Here is a 27624-nt window from a genome sequence, read left to right on the forward strand (position 1 = left end):
TAGCTCTCTAAAATAATTTATTGGCACTTTGGCATTTCTTTTATGGGGTATTTGGAGTAGCTTATTGTAAAATTTGGGTTAATTGTTCGTTCATAGGCTATATGTAGGTTATCTTTACATTTCTAGCCTTTGTGTGTTTTCTGTTAGCTTTTGCATTCTTTTTGCTAATTTTAACTTTTTACTTCTTTTAACTTTAAAATTACAGTATTAAAAGATAAAATGCCATACTCTAAATATATTTTATGCATTTCTTAGTTTCAAAACTTTCTGTGTTGTCTGCTAGCCTTGAAGTGTCATCTGTAGCTTCTGCAAAACTCCTCCCAAATTCCCATTTAATTTCTTATGCCAACCCATAATATATAATCAAAACAGCGATAGGGAAAATCACAATGTGGAAGAGCTATCTGCATATTTAAAACATTAGAAGGAAAGTAGGAAACTGGAAAAAATAGTTCTATAACAAGTTTCTCTGATAGAGGCCTCATTTCTCAAATATAGAGGGAACTGAGCTAAATATATAATAATAAGAGTCAAAGGATATGAACAGTTTTCAGAAGAACAAATCAAAGCTATCAATAGTCATGAAAAAATGTTCTAAATCATTATTGACTATAGAAATGCAATTTTAAATACTAATGAGATACATCAGGTTTGGTAGCATGACAAAAAAAGAAATTGACAAGTGCTGGAAGGAATGTGGAATAATAAGCACATTAATGCACTGTTGGTGAAGTTGTGAACTGGTTCAACTATCCTGGGGAACAATTTAGAATGATGCCTTAAAAACTCCTAAACTGTACCTTTTTGACCAGAAATATGGTCTGTATCACAGAGAGATTTTTAAAAATGGAAAAGGACCCATTCATACAAAAATATTTATAACTGCTCTTTTTGTGGTGGCAAAGAATTGGAAATTGAGAAGATGCCTCTCATTTGGGGAATGGCTGAACAAATTGTGGTATATGATTGTGATGGAATACTATTGTGCTATAAAGAAATGAGGAAGGAGATGGTTTCAGAAAAAGCTGGGAAGAATTGGAGGAACTGCTGCTGCAAAGTGAAGTGTGCTAACAGCCATGTTTTCTGAAACCCCAAACTGATCCTTGTCCCTGACAACCTGTCTTCCAGAAACCCCCAGACTCTCATTCTAAACTGAATAATAAACTCCTAGACAGGATTAGTAGATATAATCAAATCTTTAGTACCCTTTTTGTGTTCATAGTTTGTTTTATTGTATCTAGTATAAGGGTTAAAATTAAGGGCTTGACTAAAATATATGATTTAAAGTATTATTGCTCAAAGTTGAAGTGACCTTTAATAGCTTTTATTTACAAAAGAGGTGGAAAGAGTGAAAGTAGAGAAAACAAAAGGGTAGAGAAGACATTCACTTACTCAGCCAGGACTTGTTGACCTTCAATTGGAATTAAACTCTCTCCAGAAGACAGGAAGGGAAAGCCAGCTATCCACTCACCTGAGTTCCCTCCAAGCAGCAGGTCAAGACAATGACTCAAGATGAAGGTGATTCCTGAGATTGACTTTCTTCCTTGAGCTGACCTTCTTCTTGAGCTAACTTCCTTCTTGGAGTCGACTTCCTCCTCTAGGCCTAGAAATTCAGGGCCTTTAATAGTGGGTTCTTGTCTCTTCCCCTTTCCACAGGGACCAATCACAGCTTCCAAAATGTCTAGCATTGCCTAGGGGGCAGCGTTTGTGGGAACCAGTTCTCACCTTCTGAAGGTCAATTTCTCATCAAAAACTAGGCCCTCCCAAGTATTCTAGATCCTGGATATATTATATATATAGCCGTTATATTTGTCCTTCCTTTTATATGCTCCCTATAGTATACGTAGGATAGTATACGTAGGACCCTGAGTTCTACAAAAACTCAATGGAAAATTCCCATTATTGGCATCTTTCTAAGACACAATGGTTGGCTCTGCGTGGTAGTTGTGATCATTGTCTCTCTTGTCTTGATTAGAGACATGTTCTAATATATTAGGGGTTTTTTCAGGTTGATATATTTGGAGGTTCTATGGAGATTCGAAATCTCTGCTTCCTGGACCACTTGCTAAAGTGACCCCATTATCAGTCCTTCAGAATTGTCTTAGATCATTATATTGTTGAGAATTGCTAAGTCAATGAGGAAAATTATATTGAATTATATTATCTATCTTAAAGGATATGCAAAGTTTTATAGCTTTTTGGGTGTAATTCCAAATTGCCTTCTAGAATGTTTGGATCAGTTCACAACTCCACCAATAATGCACTAGTATCAGAATTGCAAACTAACAACCACCTCAAGAAATAATACTCTAAATCACTAATTAGAGAAATTTGAATTGCAAGAACCCTGAAGTTTACTTCACACTCTGAAAATTTGTAAAGATGTCAAAAATGGAAATAGTTAATGTTGCCAGGAATTTGGACACAGTGTAGCATTGCTGGTAGAGCTGAGAATTAGTACAATCATTTGGAAAGTAATTCAGAATTACAGAAATAAAGTGTCTTCAATATCCATACCTTTTGATCCAGAGATTCCTTTACAAGACTAATATCTCAAGGGGCAAATTGATAAGAAGCACTTTTTGTGATCCTAAGGAATTGGAAACAAAGTAGATGCCCATTAACTGGGGAATGGCCAAATCATTGTGGCTGGAAGATAACTACCTGTTCTGTAAGAAATTATGTGTGTGGTGAATATAGAAAAGCATGGAAAGATATATATGAAGCAATGCAGAGAGAAGTAGAGGCTACAAGAATGTAAAAGGAAAGACCCACCACGCATAAGTAAATAAAAAACGAGCATTGCAATGTTAAAAAGAACAATCATGGCTTGAATGAAAAGATATTTAAAGACATTATTTCCATACTAAGACCTCAGTAGATGTGAGAGGTGGATAAATATTGCTCATATCTTCAGACGTTAGCTTGAAATCAGTTATTCTGACTTGTAAATTTTTTTCTTTGTTTCTAAAATATCGTATCTGTTCTATGGGATGCCACCAGAGTGGCATTGAAGATATTGTGGGAAATTATGGTGATTTACAAAGATAACAATTGAAAACTCACTTTTAAGTAAATAAAATAAAAAATTTAAAGTTATTAACACTATCAGAGAATTCTGGTGTAGAAGATCACAGGTGGTGGCTTTGACAGTACTTTTTGGTCAACCAAGTAAAGAGAAAGAGACTTGGCTGGCAGACCATGATTGGCGATTCAGAGCCTGGAGATCTTCACTAAGTTGATTCATTTTGGTATGTCCTCAGTGCAGATCATCGATTAATAGAATTTCACTATTAAGGCTAAGAATGACCCATAGGTGACTCATTTTGTTTCACACTTAAAACGACACCACCAAGGATCTGCCCTGAGTCATGTGGAAAGGAATTCTTTATTCCTTTTTTAATTTAAGCTGGGACCTGGAGGTCCTCTTACGTAGAAATGTGTAGGGATTAACCAGCCCACAGTGACAGGAAGTAGGAACCGGGGAGCCCCCTGCCAGGCAAGGGAGTCAGTTGGGTGGCCTGGGAGTTGCTGGCAGTGAGGGCTGGGAGTTGCAGGAAAGTTGACTGCTAGGCAGGGGTTGGTTGCTGGTGGTGGTGTGGGTTGGTGATTAGTAGCTGATTGGGTTGGAACTTTGTGGAGTAGTTGTTAATAGCAGTAGTTATAGGCAGTTATAGGTACACTAGTATAGACATTAGGAATAGTATTTCTACCTCTTTCCTATATTTCTCTCCTTAACTATATTCAGTTTACCATATTCTTTTACTCTGTCTATTTTAATAAACTAAGTTGTTAATTGCTAAAAGCTGCTAGAGGTCTTTTCTCTGGCTTAAAGGGACAATATTAATTTACAACTCTACTAAAATCTTCTCATTAAAACTTTGAAAGCTGCCCTCTTATTTTGTCAAAACCCCTGTTTTAACCCTTGCCGTCAGGCCTAGCTTAGAGTATCCTGCTTTAATTCTCTCCCATCTTTTATATAACTGCCAGAGTGATTTTTCCTAAAATGCAGTTCTGACCACCTCACTTTCCCTGTTCAACAAACTCCAGTGACTCCCACTGTCCCATGGGTTAAAATAGAAGTTCCTTTGGCATTTATAGTCCATCACAAGGCACAAATCGATCTTTCCAACCTTATTTGATATTCTTCTTTGTGCTGTCTATAATCTGGCCATACAGCCCTTGCTGTTCTGTCTCCTTTTTGTAATTCTGCACAGGTCATCTATCATGTCCAGAATGCTCTCCCTCCACTCCCATGCCTTAGAAGCCCTGGTTTCTTTAAAGGTACTGCTTAAATGCCAGTGTCTACCCTGGGAGGTCTTCATCACCACCCCACCATGCCCCTGCCAGGTGCCAGTGCCTTTCCCTTCAAAGACTTGTTTTGCTTCTCTTTAGCAAACAAAATTAGAAGTAGGGAATAGATCAATTTTTATCTAATTTTCGGAGACTTCTATTCATTAGACTTGTCTGTGTGTGAATTGAATATACATTTGTACCCTTTTTTTCCTTTTGAAAATCTATTTCGATCTCACCCCCGCCCTTTGACTGGGTTAAGAACAAGGTATGCTTGTGCACTATGGGAGGACAGAAACCCTGTGGCTCCCTGGTAGGCCAGAAGGTGCTGCCTTTTGTCCCATATGACTCCTGGCATCCGCAAGATGGCCTCCGATCCAGAATGAAGTCATCTATCCAACCAGGGAGTCCAAGAAAAGGTGGCATCACCAGGGTTAGAAGTGAGGGATTGAGTCAGCACCATGCACGCTCTGTTAGCCATGGAGACATGAGGTGAGCAGCCAACTCAGATTAGCTAGGTGTCCGGCCATGTGATTATGTGCCCTTTCTCTCTCCAACCCACTTCCACTATCCAATAAGTACTTACAAATGAATAAAGTCTCCAGAGAATCTTAATCCTAACATCTGAAAATGGAATGTAGGCTTAGAGTTAGGCAACTGCTTATCACTTGGGGAATTCAAGTAGATGCTGGAGGACCAATTGTTTGGAATACTGTAGAGTATCCCAAAAGCCATTGAAGGGCCTAGAGGTGTTTAGTCAGCAGGAGAGAAGGCTCAGGTGGGGACAGTACAGAGGAAGGGTTAAATTTGGCCCAGGAAACAGAATTAGGGAAAATGGGTGAAAGTTGTAGGCAGATTCTATCTCAGTATATAAAACTGATCCCCTGTGGTGGGAGCTGTCCCAAAGTAGAATGAGTTGTCCAGGGAGGTTGTGGGTTTCCTGTCATTGTGTGACGGCTGAAAGATGAAATAACTGAGGAAACAAGCTTTCAAGCATATCGATTTATTAAGCAATGCATGCCAATTGCATAACAAATCAGGAGCAAGACTCCTAAGCTTTTGCACTGGACCTTGAATACAGGAGGAGACAGATTTTTATCCATTAAAAGAAAACAATTAACAGGATATAAATCAGAATACACGATTAGGTAATCTGATTTCTAATTGGGGGAAAGACGATTCCAAGATTCCAATTCAGATAACCATTTCTGCAATCAAAACTCAGAACAATCTCCGATTAGAGTCCCCAGAGTTTTTTTACCTCAAAGAGCACAAGTTCACTAACTAGAGCTTAGGGCTCGTGTTTCCTTATTAGTACACGTCATTTTTATCCTTTCTTTAGCAATTCAAACGAACCAAATATCTGGTAGTGGACTCTTCTTGCCATATTGAAGTTACATTTTGAAACCATCCTATACACTTTCATAAGGTTTACAAGTGACAGCCAAACATTTTCAAACAACAATGGACTCTTTTATTATGGGAACCTTGCAAATTCCACCCCTTGGACAAGGAGCTGGGAAGGCGATCGAGCGATCAAGCGATGGTCGTTTCTTGGTTCTGGGTTCTCCAACTTCAGCACTTCAGGTTTTCCAACACGAGGTCGGGGTGATCCTGCCTGTATAACAAAGTCTCAAGGGACCTCACAGATCAGGACATCGTAAAGGGTCGGTTCAGCTTTCCCCCCAAAACAGTAAGTTAGTATTAGTATTAGTATCTATTTTAAGACAAAATATACCATTAAATAGTTAACAGTTTTCAAATATCTATTTTTTTTTATCATCACATTCTTTTAACAGCTCAATTCGTAATCTAACAGATTAAAAGAGAAGTTATTTAATAGCATTTCTGATACAATGGTTTCTCACAGCATTTCACAATATGAGAATAGTTTTTAGAAACACAATAGTAACATACACAATACCATGTATTTAAACATGAAATAAATCTTATTACCAGTCAGATGATGTCAATTCAGCAGAATGCATTTCCAAATTATCCTATATGAAAAGATCACTTATTTTTATCGCTTTTGGTATTGTATACTAACCACATCTAAAATCCGATATAGAGTTAGCACATTATACAATCAAAGAAGTAATAACAATAGTTAACATTTATATAATGCTTACCAATATGCCAGGCTCTGTGTCAAGCACTTGACAATCATTATATCATTGGATCCTCACAACAACCCGGGGAGGTGGAAACCATTATTATTTTCCTCTTTACAAATCCAGAAACTGAGTTAACAGAGTCATTTTGCTTAAAATCACACAACTAATACATTTCTGAGACTGGAGAGTAACTCAGGTTCCCCTGATCCATGCATTTTCCCAGCATTTTTTCCTTTGCATTTGAGGTCACAATAAATAGAACATATTTCATGAACTACATCATAGTTTAGTTACAGGATAAATCTCAACCAAATCAAATCTGGATCTACAGCCACAAAGCCCAACCCTCCATTTCCAGGGTGAGTAGGCACCTGCTTAGAGGCCAGAGTTAACAGTGAACTCATTTCCAAGGAGTACAGGTGGCACGTTTACCTTTTTGGAAACCACAAAGAACCAAATGAATTCCCTTGGAGTGCATAGCCTAGCCTGGCAGCTCTCTCCTAGGAGCTTTTGCCCCAGAGGAGGAGAGTCCAAGTGGCAGCCTCACCTTTCCATTCCCTACTTTTGGAGCTCAGAAGATTCGAAAGCCTGGAGAATATGCCTGGACTGATGAGTTTTTCAGGGGCAGAGCACTATATTTCCTGGTCGTATTCCCAAACTATCTAAACAACTCATCTTTATTTCGTGGAGTTTTTCAAGTTAGCACAACATTGCCATAATGCCAATGAACTGCAATGCCTTCTGGTATTTTTGGAAACATTTTTGTGTTTTCTACTTAAAGTGTTTTAGGGATTTGGTCTATGTAGGAACCTTTGGGGGTGCCCAAGACATTACCAATGTATGGTTCTTTTCTCATTTTCTTTGGCGACCTTGCTTCTAGTTTACCTAATGATCCATTCTGTTACATCAAACTTTGGAAGTTCTACTTCAGCCTTCCCAAATGACGTTTGCAGTGGTGGAGTAGGCAGGCCCTTCTCCCCAACCCCTCTTTGGTTTAAGCCACTCTTCCCCTTGATGAATTAAATTTGAACTCGCTTTGAAACTGTTCCTGGTTTGGAACAGGCTTTTCTCTTTTCATGCTCAAGAAAGGGCTAAGGAGAGGCAGCTACAATGTTCCTGCTAAATCTAAAATGCAAACAGCATACCTATTTTTTTCCTTCCCTTTGGGAATACTTTCAACCTAGCTGCTCTCTTTCTTACACTAAAACAATAGCTGTATGAATCTTCAAGGGGAAACGTGTTTGAAATGCTTTTTACCCCTGAAACTTTCAAAGAAGTTTTTCCTTAAAAGAACTTCTACAAAGTGGTACTTCAAAGCTCACTAAGATATTTCAGCATCTGTTAAGTTTCTGCGGAGTGTCTCATCAGATAGGACAAAGAAAAGGGGGTGAGTTCTTAGAATTACCCCAAATCCCAGGCGTTCTCCCCTGCAATCTTTTTTTTTTAACCCTCACCTTCCGTCTTGGAGTCAATAGTGTGTATTGGTTCCAAGGCAGAAGAGCGGTGAGGTCTGGGCACTGGGGGTCAAATGACTTGCCCAGGGTCACACAGCTGGGAAGTGTCTGAGGCCAGATTGGAACCCAGGACCTCCCGTCTCTAGGCCTGGCTCTCAAACTCCTGAGCTACCCAGCTTCCCCCTCCCCTGCAATCTTAAAATGATTAATCTCCAAGTCTCCAAAATCTACCAAGATGTTGTTAGCAGTTAATGTAATCTGGAACCTCTAGTTCATTTATAGTGCCACAAATTCTTACAAATGAGGAAGAAGTTTTCATTTCTTCGATTATCTGACTTCCTCTCTCGAGTCCCCAAGTAGCTGGGGAAAAATGACCGAGAGAAAGAAAGTACCTTGTAGGTTTTTAAACCTTGTTGCAGGAAGCCTAAAGTGGGAGTTAGTCCTGTTGACTGATACAGAGTTTAGCATCAGATTACACAAGGCTAGAAGAAGGGCTTCAAGTGTGAAACTTCATTCATCTCCCCCAGCATCCCAAACTCTGTGTGTGGCTGCAGCTTTCTGGATGGCTGCATTTTCCCCTTAGAAATCCTTCAAGGTAGCCAACTCTATAAAGAACGCTAAATATGTCTGGCACAAGACAAAGATTTTCCTGTGTTTTACAAAGAAACAAAAGCACAGACGAAACAATTAGGACAAATACATACTTGTTAGCCTCCTCACCTCCTAATGAAAGCCTAATCTCAAAATCTTTCGTTGGCCATAATTAAAAGTGCTGTGCCGCTGTCTTCAGGTCAACTTTGAGACCACCCTGGATTTTTATGCATTTTAGCAGTGAGAGATCTTAAAGTGAAAAGCTTTCCCCTAGTAGGGTGGGGTAAACCATCCCCAGAGTGTAGGTGGAAAGCTTACCTCAGCTCAGGATTTAAAATCAAGGGGGGGGAGGCCTGCCTCTGGGGCTGACTTCCACAAAACTGAGATGTTACCCCCAGGATGGCGGTCCTTTCTCAATTTGGCCGGCTCTGCCAAAAACTGTTGCAGGTGAAAGAAAGATGGAATAATTAACTGAGGAAGCAAAGATTTGGGCTTCTGAGCCCAAAGCATTAAAGGAGAGCGATTCATTAACTGTAGAGAAGATGAGCTCATCTGCTTTCTAATTGGAGGAAAGATTAGGGGCTTTTCAAGTTGGGAGGGGGAGAGTGAACAGGTGTGAATTCCCTGGTGTCTCACTCCTCCCAAGTATGTGTAGCCAATCAGAGGAATGCGGAAACAAGAGCTGATTGATCCATAGTGGGCCACTTTGCAAATAAGGCTGCTCCAGATGTACAATTGTGAGAAAACGCCTTATATCAGTCAGTCTTTGGACCTGGCTGAGTTTCTGGTCAGCATAAACAAGCCAGACAGGGCCAGGCTCAGATAACACAATCCCATTTTCCCACAATTCCTATCATTGAATAAAGGCTTCTCACAAGAGAGAAACTGGATTAGCCCATAAGTGAATAGAAAAAGAACTGAGCTAGATCCAGAATTAAGTCACAAGGTGGAGTCAATGTGTTTCACTCAGTCCAAACTGAGGCCCTCTGACTGCTTGTTAAAGCCACCAGAAAGGGGATTCTCATTCATTTGAGTAGTCTTGGGAATTGTTCCCAGTTCTGAGGTTCTGTGATTCTGGATTAGTGGGGAGGAGCGAGAAACCTCCAAAAGCCTATTATGAATGTGAACTATACTGGTGAGTGTAGCCATGTCAGTGAAATACCACCTTGTGTTTCCCACTGGCAATTCATGGTCAAACAGCATTTATTAAGGCCCTCAGACATGGCAGGCTATTTCCTAGGTACAGGGATCCAAAGGCAAAAAATGAGACAGGCCCTGTTCTTAAGGACCGTATGTCCTACTGCTAGAGATAACATCAATGTCAGTCAAGCAGTTAATACACATATTAACTGCGTACCATGTGCCAGGCACTGTGCTCCGTACTGAGGCAAAAGCCGATCCCTGCCCTCAAGGAACTCACAATCTAATGGAGGAGGCAAGTAAACAATTATATACAGGATAAATAGGACATCATTAATAGTGGGAAGGCATTTGAATTAAGGGAGGTTGAGAAAGCCTTCCCAGAGAAGATGGGATATAAATATGGAACTGTATGAAGCCAGGAGCTGGGGGGGAAGGGGGGAGAGAGCATTTCACAAAGGGGGGGAGAGCCAGAGGAAATGCCCAGACCTGAGAGATGGAGTGTCTTGTTTCTGGAACGGCAACGAAGCAGGATCACTGGATCAAAGGGCACACACGAGGGAATAGGCTGTAAAAAGACTGAAAAGAAACAGAGGCAAGGTTAGTTGTAAAAGGCTTGAGAGGACAACCAGGATTTCGTATTTCATTCTGGAGGTGACCGGGAGGCACTGGCATTTATTGGATAAAGCCCCTTAAGGACATGGTCAGAGCTGCCATTTTAAAAAACCACCTTAGTGTAAGGGGACAGTCTGCACTAGGGTGGTGGCAGGATCAGGACAGTAGGAGTACATGCAAGAGACATTAGAAAGGTAAAATGGATCATTTCTTCTTTGCAAAACCTTCATCCAATAAGCTTCGGAGACCTCCAGCTGATAAACGATGACATCACACTTGGGGAAAATGGGAAAAAAAAGAAATATCTGGCTCATTGCTGACACTGGGAAGAGGCCTCTGCTGCATCTCCATATGCAGTTCTGGGCCCCAGTTTCAGCTCAAGGGGAAGACCTAGCAGGAGAAGGGACCTCTGGGTGCTAAATGATCAAACAGGCAGTTTTCAGATCAAGAAATCAGAGCTCTCTGTATTAGTGACAGAAATGCACACTGAAACAACCCGAAGGTGCTACTTCATTCCTAGCCCATTGGCTAATAGGACCAAAATGAAAAATGACCCATGTTGGAGGGGATGTGGGGAAACTGGGCCACTAATGCACTGGTAGTAGATTCTGGAAAGCAGCTTGGAACTGTGCCCAAAGGGCTATAAAACGGTGACCCAGAAATAGCACTGTGAGGGCTGTATCCCAGAGATAAAAAGGCAAAGGACCTACCTGTCCAAAAATATTTCTAGCAGCTCTCTGGGTGGTGGCAAAGAATTGGAAATTGACAGGCTGCCCATCAGTTAGGCAATAAGTGAACAAGCTGTGGTACGTGATTGTGATGGAATACTACTGGGCTGTAAAACCTGATGAAACCTGGAAAGATTTACAGGAGCTTTTGACAAGTGAGCAGAACATTGTATATAGTAATAGCAATATTGCATGGTGAATGAACAATGGCCAAAGACTGATGGAAGAGGCAGCTGGCTGGGTATCCCAGTGGTTAGAGCACCAGGCCTGGAGATGGGTTCCAATTTGGCCTCCCATACTTCCTAGCAATGGGACCCTGGGCAAGCTGCTTAACTTCCATTGGCCAGCCCTCCCCACTTTAAGGCAGAAGCCTTAAAGCTGACAGAGTGTTGATTCTGGCCCAGAAGGCGAGGGTCTGTATTTCTAAAAAAACGCTGGAAGCTGGATAATGAACAAGCCACTGGACAGGGAGAGGATGCAAACAAGGTAAAAGAGTAAGGCTGCAGATGGGGCACTCTGTTGGGAGGAGATGAAATGGAACGGGATCACCCGAATAGGTGCTCAACAGGTTGGTCTTGGCAAGGAAAGGGTAAGACCACTTTATCAGGAGGCAGGCGAATGAGGCTAAAATGGCAGAAGACACCTGAGAGGGAAGACAGAGGAAGATTGGAGAAGACGTGAAAACATCCATCTTTTCCCCTCCCCAACACACAGGTATTTATTTTCTGGGTCCACTTCAAGGATTCCTTTTCTAATCCTGCCAGCTTCCTCTTGGGGGAAATGTGGGGCTCTCCATTTTCCCTGGGGGTGCTCACCCTCCTGACTGGCAAGTACTCTGTTGCCATCCAAGGCTGGTCTGGCCTCCATTATTCACCCCACCCTAGCCCGTGGATGGAGTAGGCTTAGAGCATTCCACAAGCCTCCCCAGGGATGGAATATGGGGCTCAGATGATAAAGGGGAGAAGAGAAGCTTTGCTGGCTTTGGAGCTGGGCTCCACAGGCAAGGGAAACAGGGTCTAGGGGAGGAGGGGCCTGGAAGCCCAGGAGAGCCGCCCTGAGCCCCGCCCCTAATTCCATGAAGAAAAATGGGAGCCCTCTAGTGGTCAAGGGGCCCCTGGGACCCTTGAAGCTCCTGGCCAAGCCCCTGGACACCAGGAGAGCAAGCTTCCTCTATCTCCAGGACCCAATCCCCTCCACACCCATTACCTTCAGTTTCAGGAGGTTTCTCAGGGCCTTGCCCATTCCCCAGGTCTTGGCTTCTCCACCACAGGCTCAGGGGAACAGCCTGGAAACTGAGCCTTGAGCAACCACCTGCCCCACCCCCTGCCAGCCCCAACCCCAGTGGCTGAAGAATTTCGAGCTGGCTGTTTGGGTCCAAAAAGGAAAGGAGGAAGGAAAGAGAAAAGACATGGTACAATCATCACCTAACAATAACAATCTGCTTGTTTTCTCCTCCTAGTCCAAGACGGCGATGAAGAGACAAGAGGCAGTGATGCCTCTGCAGACAGGCCCAGAGCTGCTGCAGAGGCTCCCCTGGAAGCCGTTTCTCACCTTGCCTCCTGCCAAGAACCAACACTTGAGAAATGTCTACAGCCCCCTACTCTGCCCCCAAAGCCCTGTGGACAGAGATGTCAGCTCCCCCAATTCTTGGCCCCGCCCCAAAGCCCCCACCTCAGAGACAAGCCTCCCTCAGCTTACCACACTCCATTTAGGTTTCAAGGCTGAGATTTAAGTACTGGTGAAAGGTACAATGTTTATCACCAGAGTTCTCCCCCCAAAGGGCTTGGAAAAGGGGCTGCCCACTCCAGGGCCTGTGTTCCACTCCAGCCCTGGCTCCTCTGCTCACAGCAGCGAGCCACAGAGATGAACTGGAACCTTTGCTGCGTTAGAGCTCACAAGAGAGACTAGTGGGAGGAGGGAGGGTGGGGCCCATCTGCTGCTATTTTGTCCAGTACAGGAGAGACCCCTAAGCCTGCTGCTGCCAGAAAGGGCCAGCAGCCCAGCAGAAGGTTGGCTGCTGACTCACTAGAACCCAGCCAGCCAGATCTGCCTATCTAGGGGCAGGAATGGAGATGGGGTATGGGTGGTGAGGCCAAAGAAGCAGCAGGTACTGCCTCCCTGGGGCCACAACATTCTGCCAGGGGAGCTGCTGAGGTCTTCACCAAGCTGGCCCCCCTGGGAGGGAAGCATCTTCACGCTTTCTGAGATGGCCATGATGGATGGAGGGCAGTCATGGGAGGGGCTCTGGGGGGAGGCACCTTTCTGGGCGGTTACCTCCTCCCCAGTTTCTGCACCTGCAGTCTGAGGGAGGTGAAGCTAGCCAGGAGATCTGTCACCTCATCTACCTGCTCTTTGGTGCTGGTCATCTGGAGCCGGTTGCACAGGTCGTCCAGCCGGAGGCGCTGCTCATGCTGGCCCAGGCGCTCCAGGTACTCCTTGAGCATCTGGATGATCTGCTTCACCTCCATCCGCACGGCTTCCAAGCACTGGGGGTGCCCCTCCTGCAGGATATTCAGCTTGGACTTGGCCAGGTGCAGGGGGGTCCTGCCGGCGCGGTCCAGGACGTCCACGCGCGCCCCCCTGCGCAGAAGTGTGGTGATGACGGGCACGTGATTGGTGCAGGCGGCCAGGTGCAGGGCCGTGTTCCCCAGCCCATCCCGGTGGTCCGGGTCGGCTCCGTGGTCGAGGAGCAGCTGCACAATCTGGTCGCTGCCGCTGCAGGCCGCGAAGTGGAGGGCGGTGCGGCCTTTGTCATCTATGGCGCGCGGATCCACCCCGTCATCTAGCAACTGCTGCGCCGTGTCTATGTCATTGGTATTGGCGGCTTCGCGCAGCCTTTTCATATCATGCACCTCCTTCCCAGTGGGCCCCAGGCGGCGGTGTGGCCGCGCCGCAAGGCGCAGGCGGCCGGGCCGGAGCTTACCCTTCCGCAGCTCACTGGGGCTGGGGTCCTGCTGCCACAGCTCGTGCAGAAGCCGCAGGGGGGGCGGGGCCGGAGCCGCCGGCGGAGTCGGGGCCGCGGTGCCCAGGCCTCCCAGCACCGCGGCGAACTCACCGAACGAGAAGCTGCCCTCGGATCGCGCGCCGCCTTCGGCTCGGGGTTCCCACAGCCTGGCCGCCCGGGGCGCCCTGGCCGTGGCGCCCCCCTCTGTGCGGGGTTCCCACGCCATGGCCGCCCTGGCCGCCGCGCCACCGTCGATCCTGGCTTCCCAAGCCCGGGGCCCAGTGCCGAATCCCCGCCCTCTACCGGGAACTGCCATGGCAATCACAGCGATGCCCGCTGACCCTGACTGGGAGACCGAGCTACTGAGTGACCGAGCGACCGTCTGGCGCAGCACTGGACAGCCTCTGCAGACCCGAGGTGATGCTGCTGCAGCTGCAGTGAGCGTCAGCGGCAATGGCACGTCAGCCTCCAGCCTAGTCTAGCCGACTCGGAGACGTCAGCGTTGACGTCACTTCAGCCTCTTTCTGGTCTGCCTTTGAGACCCGCCCAGCCAATAACTGCGGGGGCGGCGAGAAGCCCTCCCTCCCTCCCTCCCCTCGCTCACTGGGCCTGGCCTCTGGCTCCCAGGCTTGGAAGAAAAACGTTTAGAGGAACGAGCTGGGTGGCCCTGGGCAAGTCACTGAACCCCCCCCCATTGCCCAGCCCTTACCATTCTTCACTCCTGGAACCAATAAACAGCATTGATCCCAAGGCCGAAGGTAAAGGTTTAAAAAAAAAAAGCGGCGCTATTTTATATCTCCACGGTAGATTTTCTGTATGTTCTTAAAAGGGCCCCCTTGTTTTCATGGGCAATTACCAACCCCCAGAGAGGAAAAGCCGGCCTTCTGTAGCATTCAGTGCGATACAACGAACACCCATTAAGCAGCCAGGGACCTGGATTGAGTACGACCCGAATTCAAATCCTGGCTGGCTGGCTGGCTGACCCTGAGCAGGTCACCAAAGTTCTGTTGGCCTCAGTTTTCTTCTCTCTAAAATGGTGATGAAAAGAGCACATATATCACAGGCTTGGTGGGAAGAACGAATGAAATAATGTCTGTAAAGCACTTAGCACAGAGCGTGGCATCCATTCTTAAATTTCTATTGACAAAAAAAGGCCCACTAAGGGTACAGAGGTCCAAACGAAGTGAAAGCTGGCCCTCCCTCCCCTCCAACCAGGAAGAAGCAGAAAACCAATTGAAGAGAGCTGTACTAGGTGGGGAGGGGTAGCAGTGACAATTGGCCTCAGCCTTGCCAAAGCTAAGAATTCTAGGAGATAAAGGTGGGAGGGGGTGCCTGCTAGAAGATGCCCTGGAGCTGTGGTCTTCTCACCCTTCTTGCTAGAAGTTAGCTTTGGGAACAAGCATAGGAAAGGCCTCTTGAGACAAGAAGAGGATTCTCCTGTTTGCTCCCAATTGTCCTCAGTTTCCCCTGCCAGGCACTTGATTGGCCTTGCTTCCCTTGGCAGCCCTTGAGTCACTTACTGGCCTAAAAAGTTGTCCCCATGAGGAGGCTGGGGCCCTCCATAGCGAATGGATTTCTGAAGCCCCAAGCCCCTTCTCCCCTAGCTGGTGACCATTTGGTTGCTTCCATCAGGAGGCAAGAGAGGCCACAGCCAGGGAAGTTCTGTGCCTCTCTGTTCTTGTGGCATATCTGCTGGGCTAGAGCAGAGTAAACCTCCCTTTGTCTTTTTCCACAGCATGATGAATATGGGGGTAGGGGGGTGGAATAAGTTTGGGGATTACACTTACGATCATAGGATCACTGAATGATGATGTTCTCATAAAATACTTTTAAACCCTTACTGGCAGTCTCAGAATCAATACTAGGCATCAGTTCCCAGGCAGAAGATCAGGAAGGGCTAGCCATTGGGGGTTAAAATGACTTGCCCAGGATAATATAAAACTAGGAAGTGTCTGAGGCCAGATTTGAACCCAGGACCTCTCAACTCCAGTCCTGGCATTCCATTCACTGACCCACCTAGCTGCCCCTTTCTCAGAAAATATTAGCAAAAGTTACACACACACACACACACACACACACACACACACACACACACATATATATATATGGTGACTTGCTACTGGTAACATGTATGTGTTACAGGTGGTACTATGGCTTGGCAAGAGACAGAGAAAGAACTTGTCCTCCTCCTTAGCTCTTGTATTTGTTTGGATTCATTTGCAAGGCAATAAAAAGCATTTTGGGCCCCCTTGAAAACTGCAATGCAGAGACATGTAATGCTATAGGATTCCTTTCTTGCAGTTCCTTTCAAATGGGTTTAGGAACATAGAATTTTTAAAAAAATTAATTAATTAAGAATATTTTTTCATAGTTACCTGATTCATGCTCTTTCCCTCCCCTCTTTGTTCCCCCCTGAGCTGACCAGCAATTCCAATGAGTTATACATGGATCATTGTTCAAAATCTATTTCCAGGTTATTCATATTTGCAGTAGAGTGATCATTTAAAGCCAAAATCCCCCAGAATGTACCCATTGAACCACATGATCAATTGTATGTTTTTCTTCTGCATTTCTACTCCCACAGTTCTTTCTCTCCATGTGGATAGCATTCCTTCTCATAAGTTCCTCTGGATTGTCCTGGATCATTGCATTGCTGCTAGGAGAAAAATCTGTTATATTTGATTGGGCCACAGTGTATCCATCTCTGTGTACCACATTCTCCTGGTTCTGCTCTTAAGCCAAAGGGGACTGCCCTCTATTGCTTTTACTCTCTCTCTCTCTCTCTCTCTCTCTCTCTCTCTCTCTCTCTCTCTCTCTCCTTTCCCTCTTTATCTCCAACTATTGTAATTTTCTCTTAGAAAATGCAATATTGCACTTTACCCTCAGCTAGAAGATCTTTAGAGGTGTAAGCTGGTTGTGTTAAATAATTCATTGGGGAGACTAATCTCCCAAAGAATCACAGGGGGGTTATTGTGACTAGTGAATCAAACTTTCTTTGTCTATCAATCATCGACTTTTAAGTAAATCAAAAACTTTACCCTACTTAGTACCTTACCAGTCACTAAGTATGAGAGTTCACAAGTCACTTGCTAGAGTGGGTGACAACTCCAGAGGCCATTCCCCACTCCACCCTATCCCCAGGTAGTGCTAGGCAAGTTGAAAGACTTCAATTGGTTCCCGTAAAGTGGGGAAGGGACAGGAAGTGATGTGGAAAAAGGACTATAAAAAGTCCTGAACTTTTGGAGTTCTTCTTTGGAGTCCCTGCTCCATGGATCTTTTCCTTTGAACTTCTTTGGAGGACAACTCTTTGGGGGTTTTGGACTTCAATTTCAGCTTGGAGCTTTGGGCCTTTCAACTGGAGTTTTTGGCTTTGGGACTTTGGCTTTTGGCTTTGTTCCTTCTTGGAGTCAGGGACTTTCTTGTTGGGTTCACTGCTGCATTTGTGAGCTTAGGTCACGAAGGGTTTTCTGTATTGGGACCTTGTCTGGATCCTGCAATGGCTTGCTGGTGAGTGACTAGGATTCCCAAGTTGAGATTGGAACTCTGTCAGGGATAAAGCTTCATTTCACTAGATCAGCTTTTAGGGTATGCTAGGCAGTCTCCTTACCTCTTTCCCATCCACATTTCCCTCTTTTTACTAATATTCCAATTAAACAAAATTGTTAAAAGCTGCTAATAATTTTCGTGACTTAAGAGATAATAATCAGTGACCACTTTTTATAACTCTCTTATTTAGTCAAAATTCCAAATTAACCATTATACTTTCCTTCTAATTTTGGTTATATTGGTTTTGTTTGTACAAAACCTTTTTAATTTGATGTAATCAAAGCCATTCATTTTACATTGTGCAATGCTATCTCTTGCTTGGTCTTAAATTCTTTCTTTCCTACAGATCTGACACAGAATATACTATTCTGTGTTCACCTAATTTATTCATAATTTCATTCCCTATATTTAAGTCATTTACCCATTTTGAATTTATGTTGGATGTGAGATGTTGATCTAGACCTGATTTTTTCCCCATACTGTTTTCCAATTTTCCCAGAAGTTTTTGTCATATATTGAGTTCTTGTCCCAGAAGCTGGGATCTTTGGGTTTATCAAACACTAACTTGCTGAGGTCATTTACCCCAAGTCTCTTCCATTGATCCACCCTTCTGTCTCTTAGCCAGTACCATATTGTTTTGATGACTACTGCTTTATAGTACAGTTTAAGACCTGGTACTTCTAGGCCCCCATCCTTCACATTTTTTCATTATTACCCTTGATATTCTTGATCTTCTGTTCTTCCTTATAAACATTGTTATAATTTTTTTCCAATTCTATAAAAAAGTTTTTTGGTAGTTTGATAGGTATGGCACTGAATAAGTAGATTAATTTGGGCAGAATTGTCACTTTTATTATATTAGCTTGTCCTACCCAGGAGCAGTTAATGTTTTTCCGATTATTTAGATCCAGTTTTAATTGTATGAAAAGTGTTTTGTAGCTGTGATCACACAATTCCCGTGTTTATCTTGATCGATTCCTAAATAATTTATATTGTCTAGAGTGATTTTAAGTGGGGTTTCTCTTTCTGATTCCTGCTGCTGAGTTTTGTTTGAAATACATAAATGCTGATGATTTATGTGGGTTTATCTTGTACCCTGCAACTTTGCTAAAGTTGTTAATTTTTTTCATTGATTTTCTATTTATACCCCCATATCATCTGCAAAGAGTGATAGTTTAGTTTCCTCATTGCCTACTTTAATCCCTTCAATTTCTTTTTCTTCTCTAATTGCTACTGCTAGCATTTCAAACACAATACTAAATGATAGAGAGGTGATAATGGGCATCCCTCCTTCACTCCTGATCTTATTGGGAAGGCTTTTAACTTGTCCCCTTTGCAGATGATACTTGCTAATGGTTGTAGATATATATATACTATTTAGTATTTTGAAGGGCCCATCTATTCCTATACTTTCTAGTGTTTTCAGTAGGGATGGATGTTGCATTTTGTCAAAAGTTTTTTCTGCATCTATTGAGATAATCATGTGATTTCTGTTGCTTTGATTATTGATATGGTCGATTATATGGATGGTTTTCCTAATATGAAACCATCCTTGCATTCCTGGTATAAATTCCTCCTGGTCACAATGAATGTGATAACTTGATGAAGTCTTTTTACTAGTATTTTATTTAATTTTTACATCTATGTTCATTAAGAAGATTGGTCTATAGTTTTTCTTTCCTGTTGTTGGTCTCTCTGGCTTTGGAATCAGTACCATATTTGAGTCATAAAAAGAATTTGGTAAGATTCCTTCTTTGCTTATTTTGTCAAATAATTTGTATAGTTTTGGGAATAGTTGTTCCTTAAATGTTTAATAGAATTCATAATGCATAAATGTTTAGTAATGATATTGCTTCATTGTTTATTGTACCGTTTAGCAAAATGTAATTTCCTTCCTTATCTCTTTTAATCAGATCAGTTTCTACTTCGGCTTTGTCTGCTACCATGATTGCTACTCCTGCTTTTTTACTTTAGATGATGCATAATAAATTATACTCTTTTTCCTTGAAGCTGTGTGTGTCACCCTGCCTCAAATGTATTTCTTGTAAACAACATATAGTACAATCTGGTTTTTCATCCACTCTGTTATCTGCTTCTGTTTTATGGGTGAATTCATCCCATTCACATTCAAAGTTATGATTACTACCTGTGTATTGCCCTTTATCATATTATCTCCTTTATATCCTGCTCTATTCCCTTTCTCTCTGTCCTCACCAGTATTTTGGTTTTTGTCCCCCACCACACTTCCCCCTCTCTTTGATTACCTCCCTCTTTCCTTGTCTTTTCCCCCTTCTCCTTCTCTGTAGGGTAAGAGAATTCTATAACCCATTGAGTAGGGTAAGGTAGAATTCTGTACCCCACTGCGTATACTGGTTTTCCCCTCTCTGAGCCAGTTAAGATGAGAGTAAATTTTAAGCATTGCCTTATCCTTATCCTCCTCTCTCTATAATGATTTTTGTGCCTCTTTATGTTATTTACTTTGTCCCATTCTATCTCTCCCTTCCCTTTTCTTTCAGTGCAACCTTATTTTTCAGCCCTTGATAGATTTTTTACATAGCAATCATATGCATTCATATAATATATACCTATTGTTCCATATCATCACATTTATATATACATCATATCATCATATACATCATATCATCAAAATCAGCTTACTTCTCTACCCTCTTTCTGAGTAAATTCCTTCTATCTTCTCTACTATTAAGAGTAATTTTTGAGAGTTACAGAAATCCTCTTTTCATGTCTGTAGACATTTAAACATTTTGACTTTGATGAGTCCCTTAAATTTTCTCTTTTGTATTTACCTTTTTAGGTTTCTCTAAGGTCTTGAGTTTGGATTTCAAATTTTTTGTTTAGGTCTGGATTATTCCTCAGTAATGCTTGGAAATCTTCTGTCTTACTGAATGTCCATTTTCCCCCTGAAAGATATACTCAGTTTTGCTGGATAAATGACTCTGGGTTGTAAACCAAAATCTTTTACCTTTCTGAATATCATATTCCATGCCTTTCAATCCTTTAATATAGAAACCACTAGGTCCTATGTGATCCTGATTGTAGCTTCATGGTATTTGAATGGTTTCTTTCTGGCTGCATGAAGAATTTTCTCCTTAGCTTGGAGGCTCTTGAATTTAGGTATTATATTCCTCAAAATTGTCATTTGAGGATTTCTTTCTAGAGGTGATCTGTAAATTTTTTCAATTTCAATTTTATTTTCTTATTTGAGGATCTCTGGGCAGTTTCCTTTGATAATTTCTTGTAATATGATGTCCAAGGTTGTTTTTTTTATCATGGCTTTTAGGTAGTCAATTATCAAATGGTCTCTCCTAGATCTATTTTCTAGGTCTGTTGTTCTTTCAATAAGATATTCCATGTTTTTCTCTTTCTTTTAACATTCCTTTTTCATTCCTTTCATTCCTTTGATTCTGTTTTATTGTTTATTGATTTCTCATGAAATCATTAGTTTCTAGATGGTCAATTCTGATTTTTAAGGCTTGATTTTCCTCTGTAAGTGTTTGGTTCCCCTTTTTCAATTGGCCCATTTCTTCTTGCATCACTTTCATTTTCAAAAAGATCTAACCCCCCTTAGTACTATCAGCCACCGCAAACTGTGATCTATATCCTCATCCCAAGCCCAGAATGGGACTCCTGATTTTTCTCTGGATCCACACAGATCAGTCAACTTCAGCATAGACTGCCCTTGGCTAGGACTCTGGACTTCTCCACAGGTTTGAAATTTCAAGGAGTGTAGGTTGGTTTGGACCCGTATTTACCCAGGCAGGATCTCAGGATCTGAATGTTGGCTTGGACTTAGATTCTGAACCTGGGACAGCAGATGTGGGGTGGAAATGTGTGGCTTGCTCATGGCTTGCTCTTTACTGCTTGCTATAGTCTTGCTGACTCTGCTCCCTTCTCACCCCAGTGTCCCAGATGTTCTCTGCCCACCTTTTGGGTTTTTCTTTTCTTGACAGTTGTTTCACTGTCTCCTTGTTTCTTTCACTCCTGTATTTGTTTTGTGGTAATGTTTTAATATTGGTTGGAGAGGATTCTTGTGGTGACTTGGAGCTTCTCTGTTCTACTCTGCCATCTTGATTTTGCTCCCAGAAGTCAAGGTTTTCACTTATACAAGTCAAAATTTATTCAAAAGTGGAATAAAGATGTTAGCATTAGCTATATGATGAGACATCATGATTGGCTAGTCAAGTAATGAGAGTTATGGAGAAAGAATGAATAGCCTGCATACTCTAATGATATCCACATAATACCAAGAAGATGATTTATGGGAGGTCATGGATAAGGGCTACATAGTGTAAGAAGGTGTAAAGATTAGGCATGGATGATGTGATAGAATGAATATCTACCAGAGTTCCCTTCCTTTTCCCACCCACTATGTAGGTTAGGCTAATTATTTGCCTGAATGGTAAGGAATCAAGTCTTGAAGACTTGATTGAACCAAGGTGACAAAGGCTCAAACTTTGTTAAAGTTGCTTGAGCTTACTAGCAACCACTGGCCATGCTGATGTTGTTTCCTAGACACCTAAGGACATAAGAAGTACTTCCAAAATAGTGAAGGTGAATATAATGAAGTGAAAACATGGACAATGGCACTACAGATTTCTTCATTTCTCTGTGCTGTCTGGCATTCATTCTCTCTTCTCTAATTGCATTGAATTCTCTTTTATAGCCACTAAATTTCCTTCTACCCCTAAACAATTTCATCTCCATAGCCAGCTTCCATTCATCCTTTGGCACACTTAACACTTTCCCCCTGAAATTCCTGACTATTTCAGGGGATCTCTGATCTTAATTCATGAAATGATCTCTTCTAAATGATCTACAGCTTTTCGTGCTTTGCTACATTTTTTTTTTGCCTATGCTCTTCTAGGAAATATACTCTTTGTGCTAGATTTCTTCATTATTATTCCTTTATCACTTCATGAATATTCCATTTTCCAAATATAAGTCTCTCTGATATCTCCTAGTGTCCCTTTTTCTAGATATACTTTTGTGAATACTGTATTTCAGTCTATTCACATGCACCATATTCCTTTCCATTTAACTCTAAATGACCGCAAACTTGAGTTTTTCAGAGACAATGGTATTATTCCATCATTCAAAGTCATATGACATCACTAGAAGAATACTTATGATAAAAATAAAATGAAACCTTTAAGTATGCTATTTTCTGTTTTGTTTATCTAGGCCATTTATAATTTTGTAGATATTCATTCATTTTGTTTAGGTTGTCAGTTTTATTGGCATATGATTGGGAAAAATAGTTCCTAATAATTGCTTTTATTTCATTTTATTTGTTTATGTATTCATCCTTTTCATTTTTGATATGGGTAATTTAGTTTTATTCTTTAAAAATTTAAATTAGCTAATGTTTTACCTATTTTGTTGATTTTTTAAAAACCTAGGTAATAACAAGTTCATCTGGTAGAAAAAGGTCAATAATATCAAGAGAATTAATTTTAAAAGTGAAGGAAGATGGGCTTAGCAGTATCAAATCTTAAACTGTATTACAAATGACAATCATCAAAACAATCTGGTATAGTCTAAGTAATAGAGTGGTGGATCAGTGAATCAATTAGATATACAATACATATTAGTAAATGAACACAGTAATCTAGTGTGACAAACCTAAAGAACCAAGATTTGAGGACAAGAAATTACTATTTGTCATAAATTACTAGAAAGCAATTCAGCAGAAACTACATCTAGACTGATACGCTATGCCATATACAGAGATACGGTCAAAATGGGTACATGATTTAGACATAAAGGGTGATATAAGCAAATTAGGGGAGCAAAGAATATTTTATCTGTCCCATTTATGAATAAGGGATGAATTTATGAGCAAATGAGAGACAGCATTATGGGATATAAAATGGATCATTTTGATGACATCAAATTAAAAAGGTTTTATACAAGCAAAATCAATGCAGCCAAAGTTAGAAGGGAAGCAGGAAACTGGGGGAGAAAGTTTTCATAGAAAATTTTTCTGAAAGAGATTTTTATTTCCAAAATATATAGAGAACTGAGTCAAATTTATAAGAATGAGCAATCACCCAATTGATAAATGGTCAAAGGATATGAATAGTTAGTCTTTAGAGAAAGAAATCAAAGCTTTCTATAGACATAAGAAAATATGCACTATGTCCCTATCGATTAGAGAAATGCAAATTAAAACAATTCTGAGGTACTACCTCATACCTATCAGATTCACTAATATGACAGAAATGAAAACTAACAATTGGTGGAAGGGATGTGGAAAAATTGGGACATGTAGGGATTGTTGGTGCAGTTGTGAACTGACTCAACAATTTTGGAGAACAATTTGGAACTGTGCCCAAAGGGCTATAAAAGTGTATATGCCATTTGACACAGCAATACCACCACAAAAGGGAAAATGACCTAGATGTACAACAATATTTATAGCAGCTCTTTTTGCATTGGCAAAGAATTGGAAATTGAGGGGATGCCCTTTAATTGGGGAATGGCTGAACAATTTGTGGTTCATGTTGATGATGGAATACTGTTGTCCTGTAAGAAATGATAAGCAGGATGGTTTCAGAAAAAGCTGGAAATATCTGTATGAACAAAGGCAGAGAGAAATAAGTAGAACTGAGAGAACATCATACACAGTTCCCTACAACAATTCTGAAGAATTTGTGACAAAGAATGCTATCTATACACGTCCAGAGAAAGAACTGTTGAGTCGCATAGATGAGGATCAAAGCACACTATCTTTCACATCAGTGTATTTACAATTTTATTTTAGGGTTTTGGTTGTGTATGGGTATGCTTTTATGACAGTGACCAATATAGAATTGGGTTTTGCATGATATGACCCAGATCAAATTGCTTACCATCTCCTAGTGGGTGGAGGGAGGGGAGTAAGGGAGACTTTCAATGCTGTTTGTTCTGATTCTACCTTTAGCCTCTAATTAAAATCAGGCACTCTAGATGCTACTTTGCAACCACAACAACAGTTCATTTTGGCGTCTTAAGTCTTTGTGTTCATGTAATAGTGTGGATGTTCTTATGGTTCATTATGATTTTCTTCATCATGTCATTGTAAGCTTATTTTATGAAAGACTGTGTGTGTAACTCAAAATACTTCTGCTCACATTTTACCCAACCCATATAATAAATCTAACTTGAAAAGTCCAATTTCTCTTTGTGACTGCAATGACTGGATGATCTATTCCTTAACGGCTTCTCCTATGTTGACTTCAGGATTGATGGGTAGGATAATTTCCCTGCCATTACATTGTTCTTTCCATTGCAGTTAACTTAGATGGATATTTTTTAAAAACAAGATACTCTATCCTGTTTCCTAAATAGTAGGATTATGGACTTGGCGTCAAAGATCTGGGGTTCAAATCCCAATTTTACTTCTTAAAAAAAATTTTATCTTCTGTGTTAGAATGAATACTAAGCATGGGTTCCAAGACAGAAGATAGATAAGTGCTAGACTATGGGGATTAAATGACTTACCCAGAGTCACACAGTGAGTAAGCAGCTGAGGCCAGATTTGAAACCAGGTACTCCCAGCTCCAGGCCTGGCACTATCTACTGTGTTACCTAGCTGCCCCAAATCCCAATTTTATTTTATGTTTATTGTAAATTTGTGCACTTAGTCAAATCCCCTTCACATAGTACTTTGTCTTCTTCATCCTCCGGGCTTACTTGTTAAGGATTAACATTGCAATTAATGATTAGCCAAGACACATTTCTGAAGTACCTAGCTAGACATTGTATAGTGGAATATCTTAAGACAAAAATATCAATATGTTATACTCTCTAGTATTACAATAAATGGGGCAGCTAGATGATACAGTGGGTAGAGAGCCTAGCCAGGAGTCAGGAAGACCTGAGTTCAAATCTCCCTAGACACTTCCCAGCTGTGTGATCCTGGGAAAGTCACTTAACCCTGGTGTTAATGGGAATGGCCTGGGAAATGCTGATCAGTGGGTTCAGGGGGAGCTGTAGTGAGAGTTCTGGGAGAACCCCACCCCCACGTGGACACTGCAGTATGACCACCTGGGGGTCAGGTTTCAGCCATCCTGGCCAGCAGAGATGGCTGAAACAGAAACCTGCAGTCTATTGGGCACAATTGATTCAAGAATTGTGGGAGCCTAGGGGGCTGTGAGTGGGAGCCCAGATCCCATTTTATTGAGCATCGAGGTTCACTATTTATACAGTTTCTACACTCTATGATCAAAGGAAAGTAATAATCAGGAGCATACACCCTTGGTGCCAATTAAAGTACATGATGTCACCTGCACTAAGTAGTACATACACGTCAGTAGTAATCGTCAAAGCTCTCTTTGCTCTGTCATCACTGACACAAGAATTTCCTTAGAAGTACAGAAAGATACACATGATGGCCACTGTCCCAGAGATAGGGCTCAAGGTTTCTGATAGTAAGGTCAGAATGATCTGAGCCAAGCCAGGTGTTCTTTAGACAATGATTTGTAGACCTACAAGGTCAAGACCAGTCCTTGCCAGTGTCTGAGGCAGATCTGCAGATGTGTCTTTTCTGGTTACTTTTACCTTAGTGGGCCCAGAATGTCCTTATGGACTTGTCACCCAGGCTGCCTCAGTTTCCTCCTTTGTAAAACGAGCTGGAGAAGGAAATGACAAACCACTCCAATCTCTTTGCCAAGAAAACCCTCACATAAGGTCACAAAAAGGCCTGAACAACAACAACAACAAAATTGCCACAAACATTTGAGCTCACTGGACTTGAATTATGGACACTGCTTGCCATTACCTTTGCTTTGATGAAAGATTGCTCGTTTGCCTCACTGTTACTATATAAGCATTCTCCTAGTTATAAGCATCTGATTGTGGAATTCTGTGCAAAGGACCAGCTTTAACCACTTAGCAAGGTTGCTGGGAGATAAGGGGCTTTGCAAACCCAAACGTGAATGTTGTTAACCTATTTGCAATGAGAATTTCTTTTCCTCTCCTTCCCCTCTCAGCTTGTGAGGGAGCAGGCAGCATTCTTTGCAGTCCCCTTTATTCTTGATTTGATGAGAAGCAGTCCAATATAATTTTAATATCTTCCTTTATATGCCTAGAAGAGAACATCTTGTTTGGAGACAATTAGAAAAAAGAAGAAGGGAGCTTTGGCAAGCTTCTGGGCTAGAGGAACTGTTCACTCAAGCAACAGAAGAACTAGCCAGAGGCTTAGGGCAAAGAGGGGCACATGCTTTATGGGCATCATGGCTCAACCTGGTATCAGTAACTAAGACTCACTTGGAGACCAGAAGTGTCAGGCCAGAAGTAGTTGGAAATGTAACATGGGGGAAAGATGCCAGAGTAGAAGTCCTGTTTGTGCCTGCTTAATGGAACCGAATAGTGTAGAAAATGAAGAAGAGAATTTCCTTTTAAGACAGGACAGCTCCGAAGTGTCAGGATGAGGATGTACTCTACAGTGAGTGATTGGAGGAATCAAGGATTGATGACACCTGTAGAGGCTGTGGAGAGGGTCACCACAGAGACCACGTGTTCTGGGAAGCTTGTTGAGTCTATGATAATAAATGACTGAGGCTATACAGTACTGAAAGTCTAGGCTGTTCGAGCTTAAAATGGAACTATTGGGATGCCCAGGATTTGGACCACGTCTTTGGGAAAAGAGGTATTTGAATCCAGGTGCTACTGTTTTCCATTAGCACAGAGCGTGAATTCCCTTTGTTTTCATTGACCCATAAATAAAACATTCCTTGGAGTCTTAGGGAATGATGCACTTCAAAGATGGCTTGGAAGTGGGGATGGGAGGGGGTTAACAACCCACCTGCAGTAGCAACAACAACATTGGGTAGTCTCATAGACAGGGAGTTTTCCAGATTTGAGAGTTGGGGGGAACTGAAGCAGAGCTGAGATCCTTCAGTCTCTGTATCCCTCTACTCCCCCAACCCTTCCTATCCCCAGGATCTTTTGATAAAACGTTAACAACAGTCTGCATTTGGCAATTAGTGAAATAATTTCTTGAATTTAATGTAATAGAATTTGGCTTAATATGCAAACCAAAACCATGAAGTTGAATGAATACTTGAGTGTTCATCTGTCTAGCTCCCAGATTCAAACATAAATGGTTGTCAATGCTTTGGAAAAATGATATCTAGGAATGGAAATTTCATAGCCTTCCTTAGCCACTTGTACTGGATTTTAATTGTCCTGTT

The 27624-nt window shown here is 42.0% G+C and overlaps 1 protein-coding gene and 1 long non-coding RNA gene across 3 annotated transcripts in view; both read right to left on the reverse strand.

Annotated features, from left to right (window-relative positions):
* Window positions 1-5280: 5280 nt before the first annotated feature.
* LOC100012228 (ankyrin repeat domain-containing protein 54-like) lies at window positions 5281-14398 on the reverse strand. 2 transcript variants are annotated; one of them, XM_016426636.2, is made up of 2 exons: window positions 13284-14398; window positions 5281-10174 (listed from the first exon to the last, which is right to left on the reverse strand). In XM_016426636.2, the coding sequence occupies exons 1-2, from the start codon at window positions 14196-14198 to the stop codon at window positions 10130-10132; spliced, it is 960 nt and encodes a 319-aa protein (XP_016282122.1). In that variant the 5' UTR covers window positions 14199-14398; the 3' UTR covers window positions 5281-10129. The 2 variants fall into 2 exon arrangements, with proteins under 2 accessions (XP_016282122.1, XP_056665393.1); XM_056809415.1 differs by lacking the exon at window positions 5281-10174 and having other exon boundaries at window positions 10181-14368.
* A 272-nt stretch (window positions 14399-14670) lies between these two features.
* LOC103101779 (uncharacterized) overlaps window positions 14671-27624 on the reverse strand; it is an 86925-nt gene continuing 73971 nt past the window's right edge. Inside the window, exon 4 of the long non-coding RNA XR_001625436.2 lies at window positions 14671-14910. This is a non-coding gene — a long non-coding RNA (uncharacterized LOC103101779). The remainder of the gene's footprint in view (window positions 14911-27624) is intronic.

The sequence above is a fragment of the Monodelphis domestica genome, chromosome X, assembly GCF_027887165.1.
Source record: "Monodelphis domestica isolate mMonDom1 chromosome X, mMonDom1.pri, whole genome shotgun sequence".
Lineage (NCBI taxonomy): Eukaryota > Metazoa > Chordata > Mammalia > Didelphimorphia > Didelphidae > Monodelphis > Monodelphis domestica.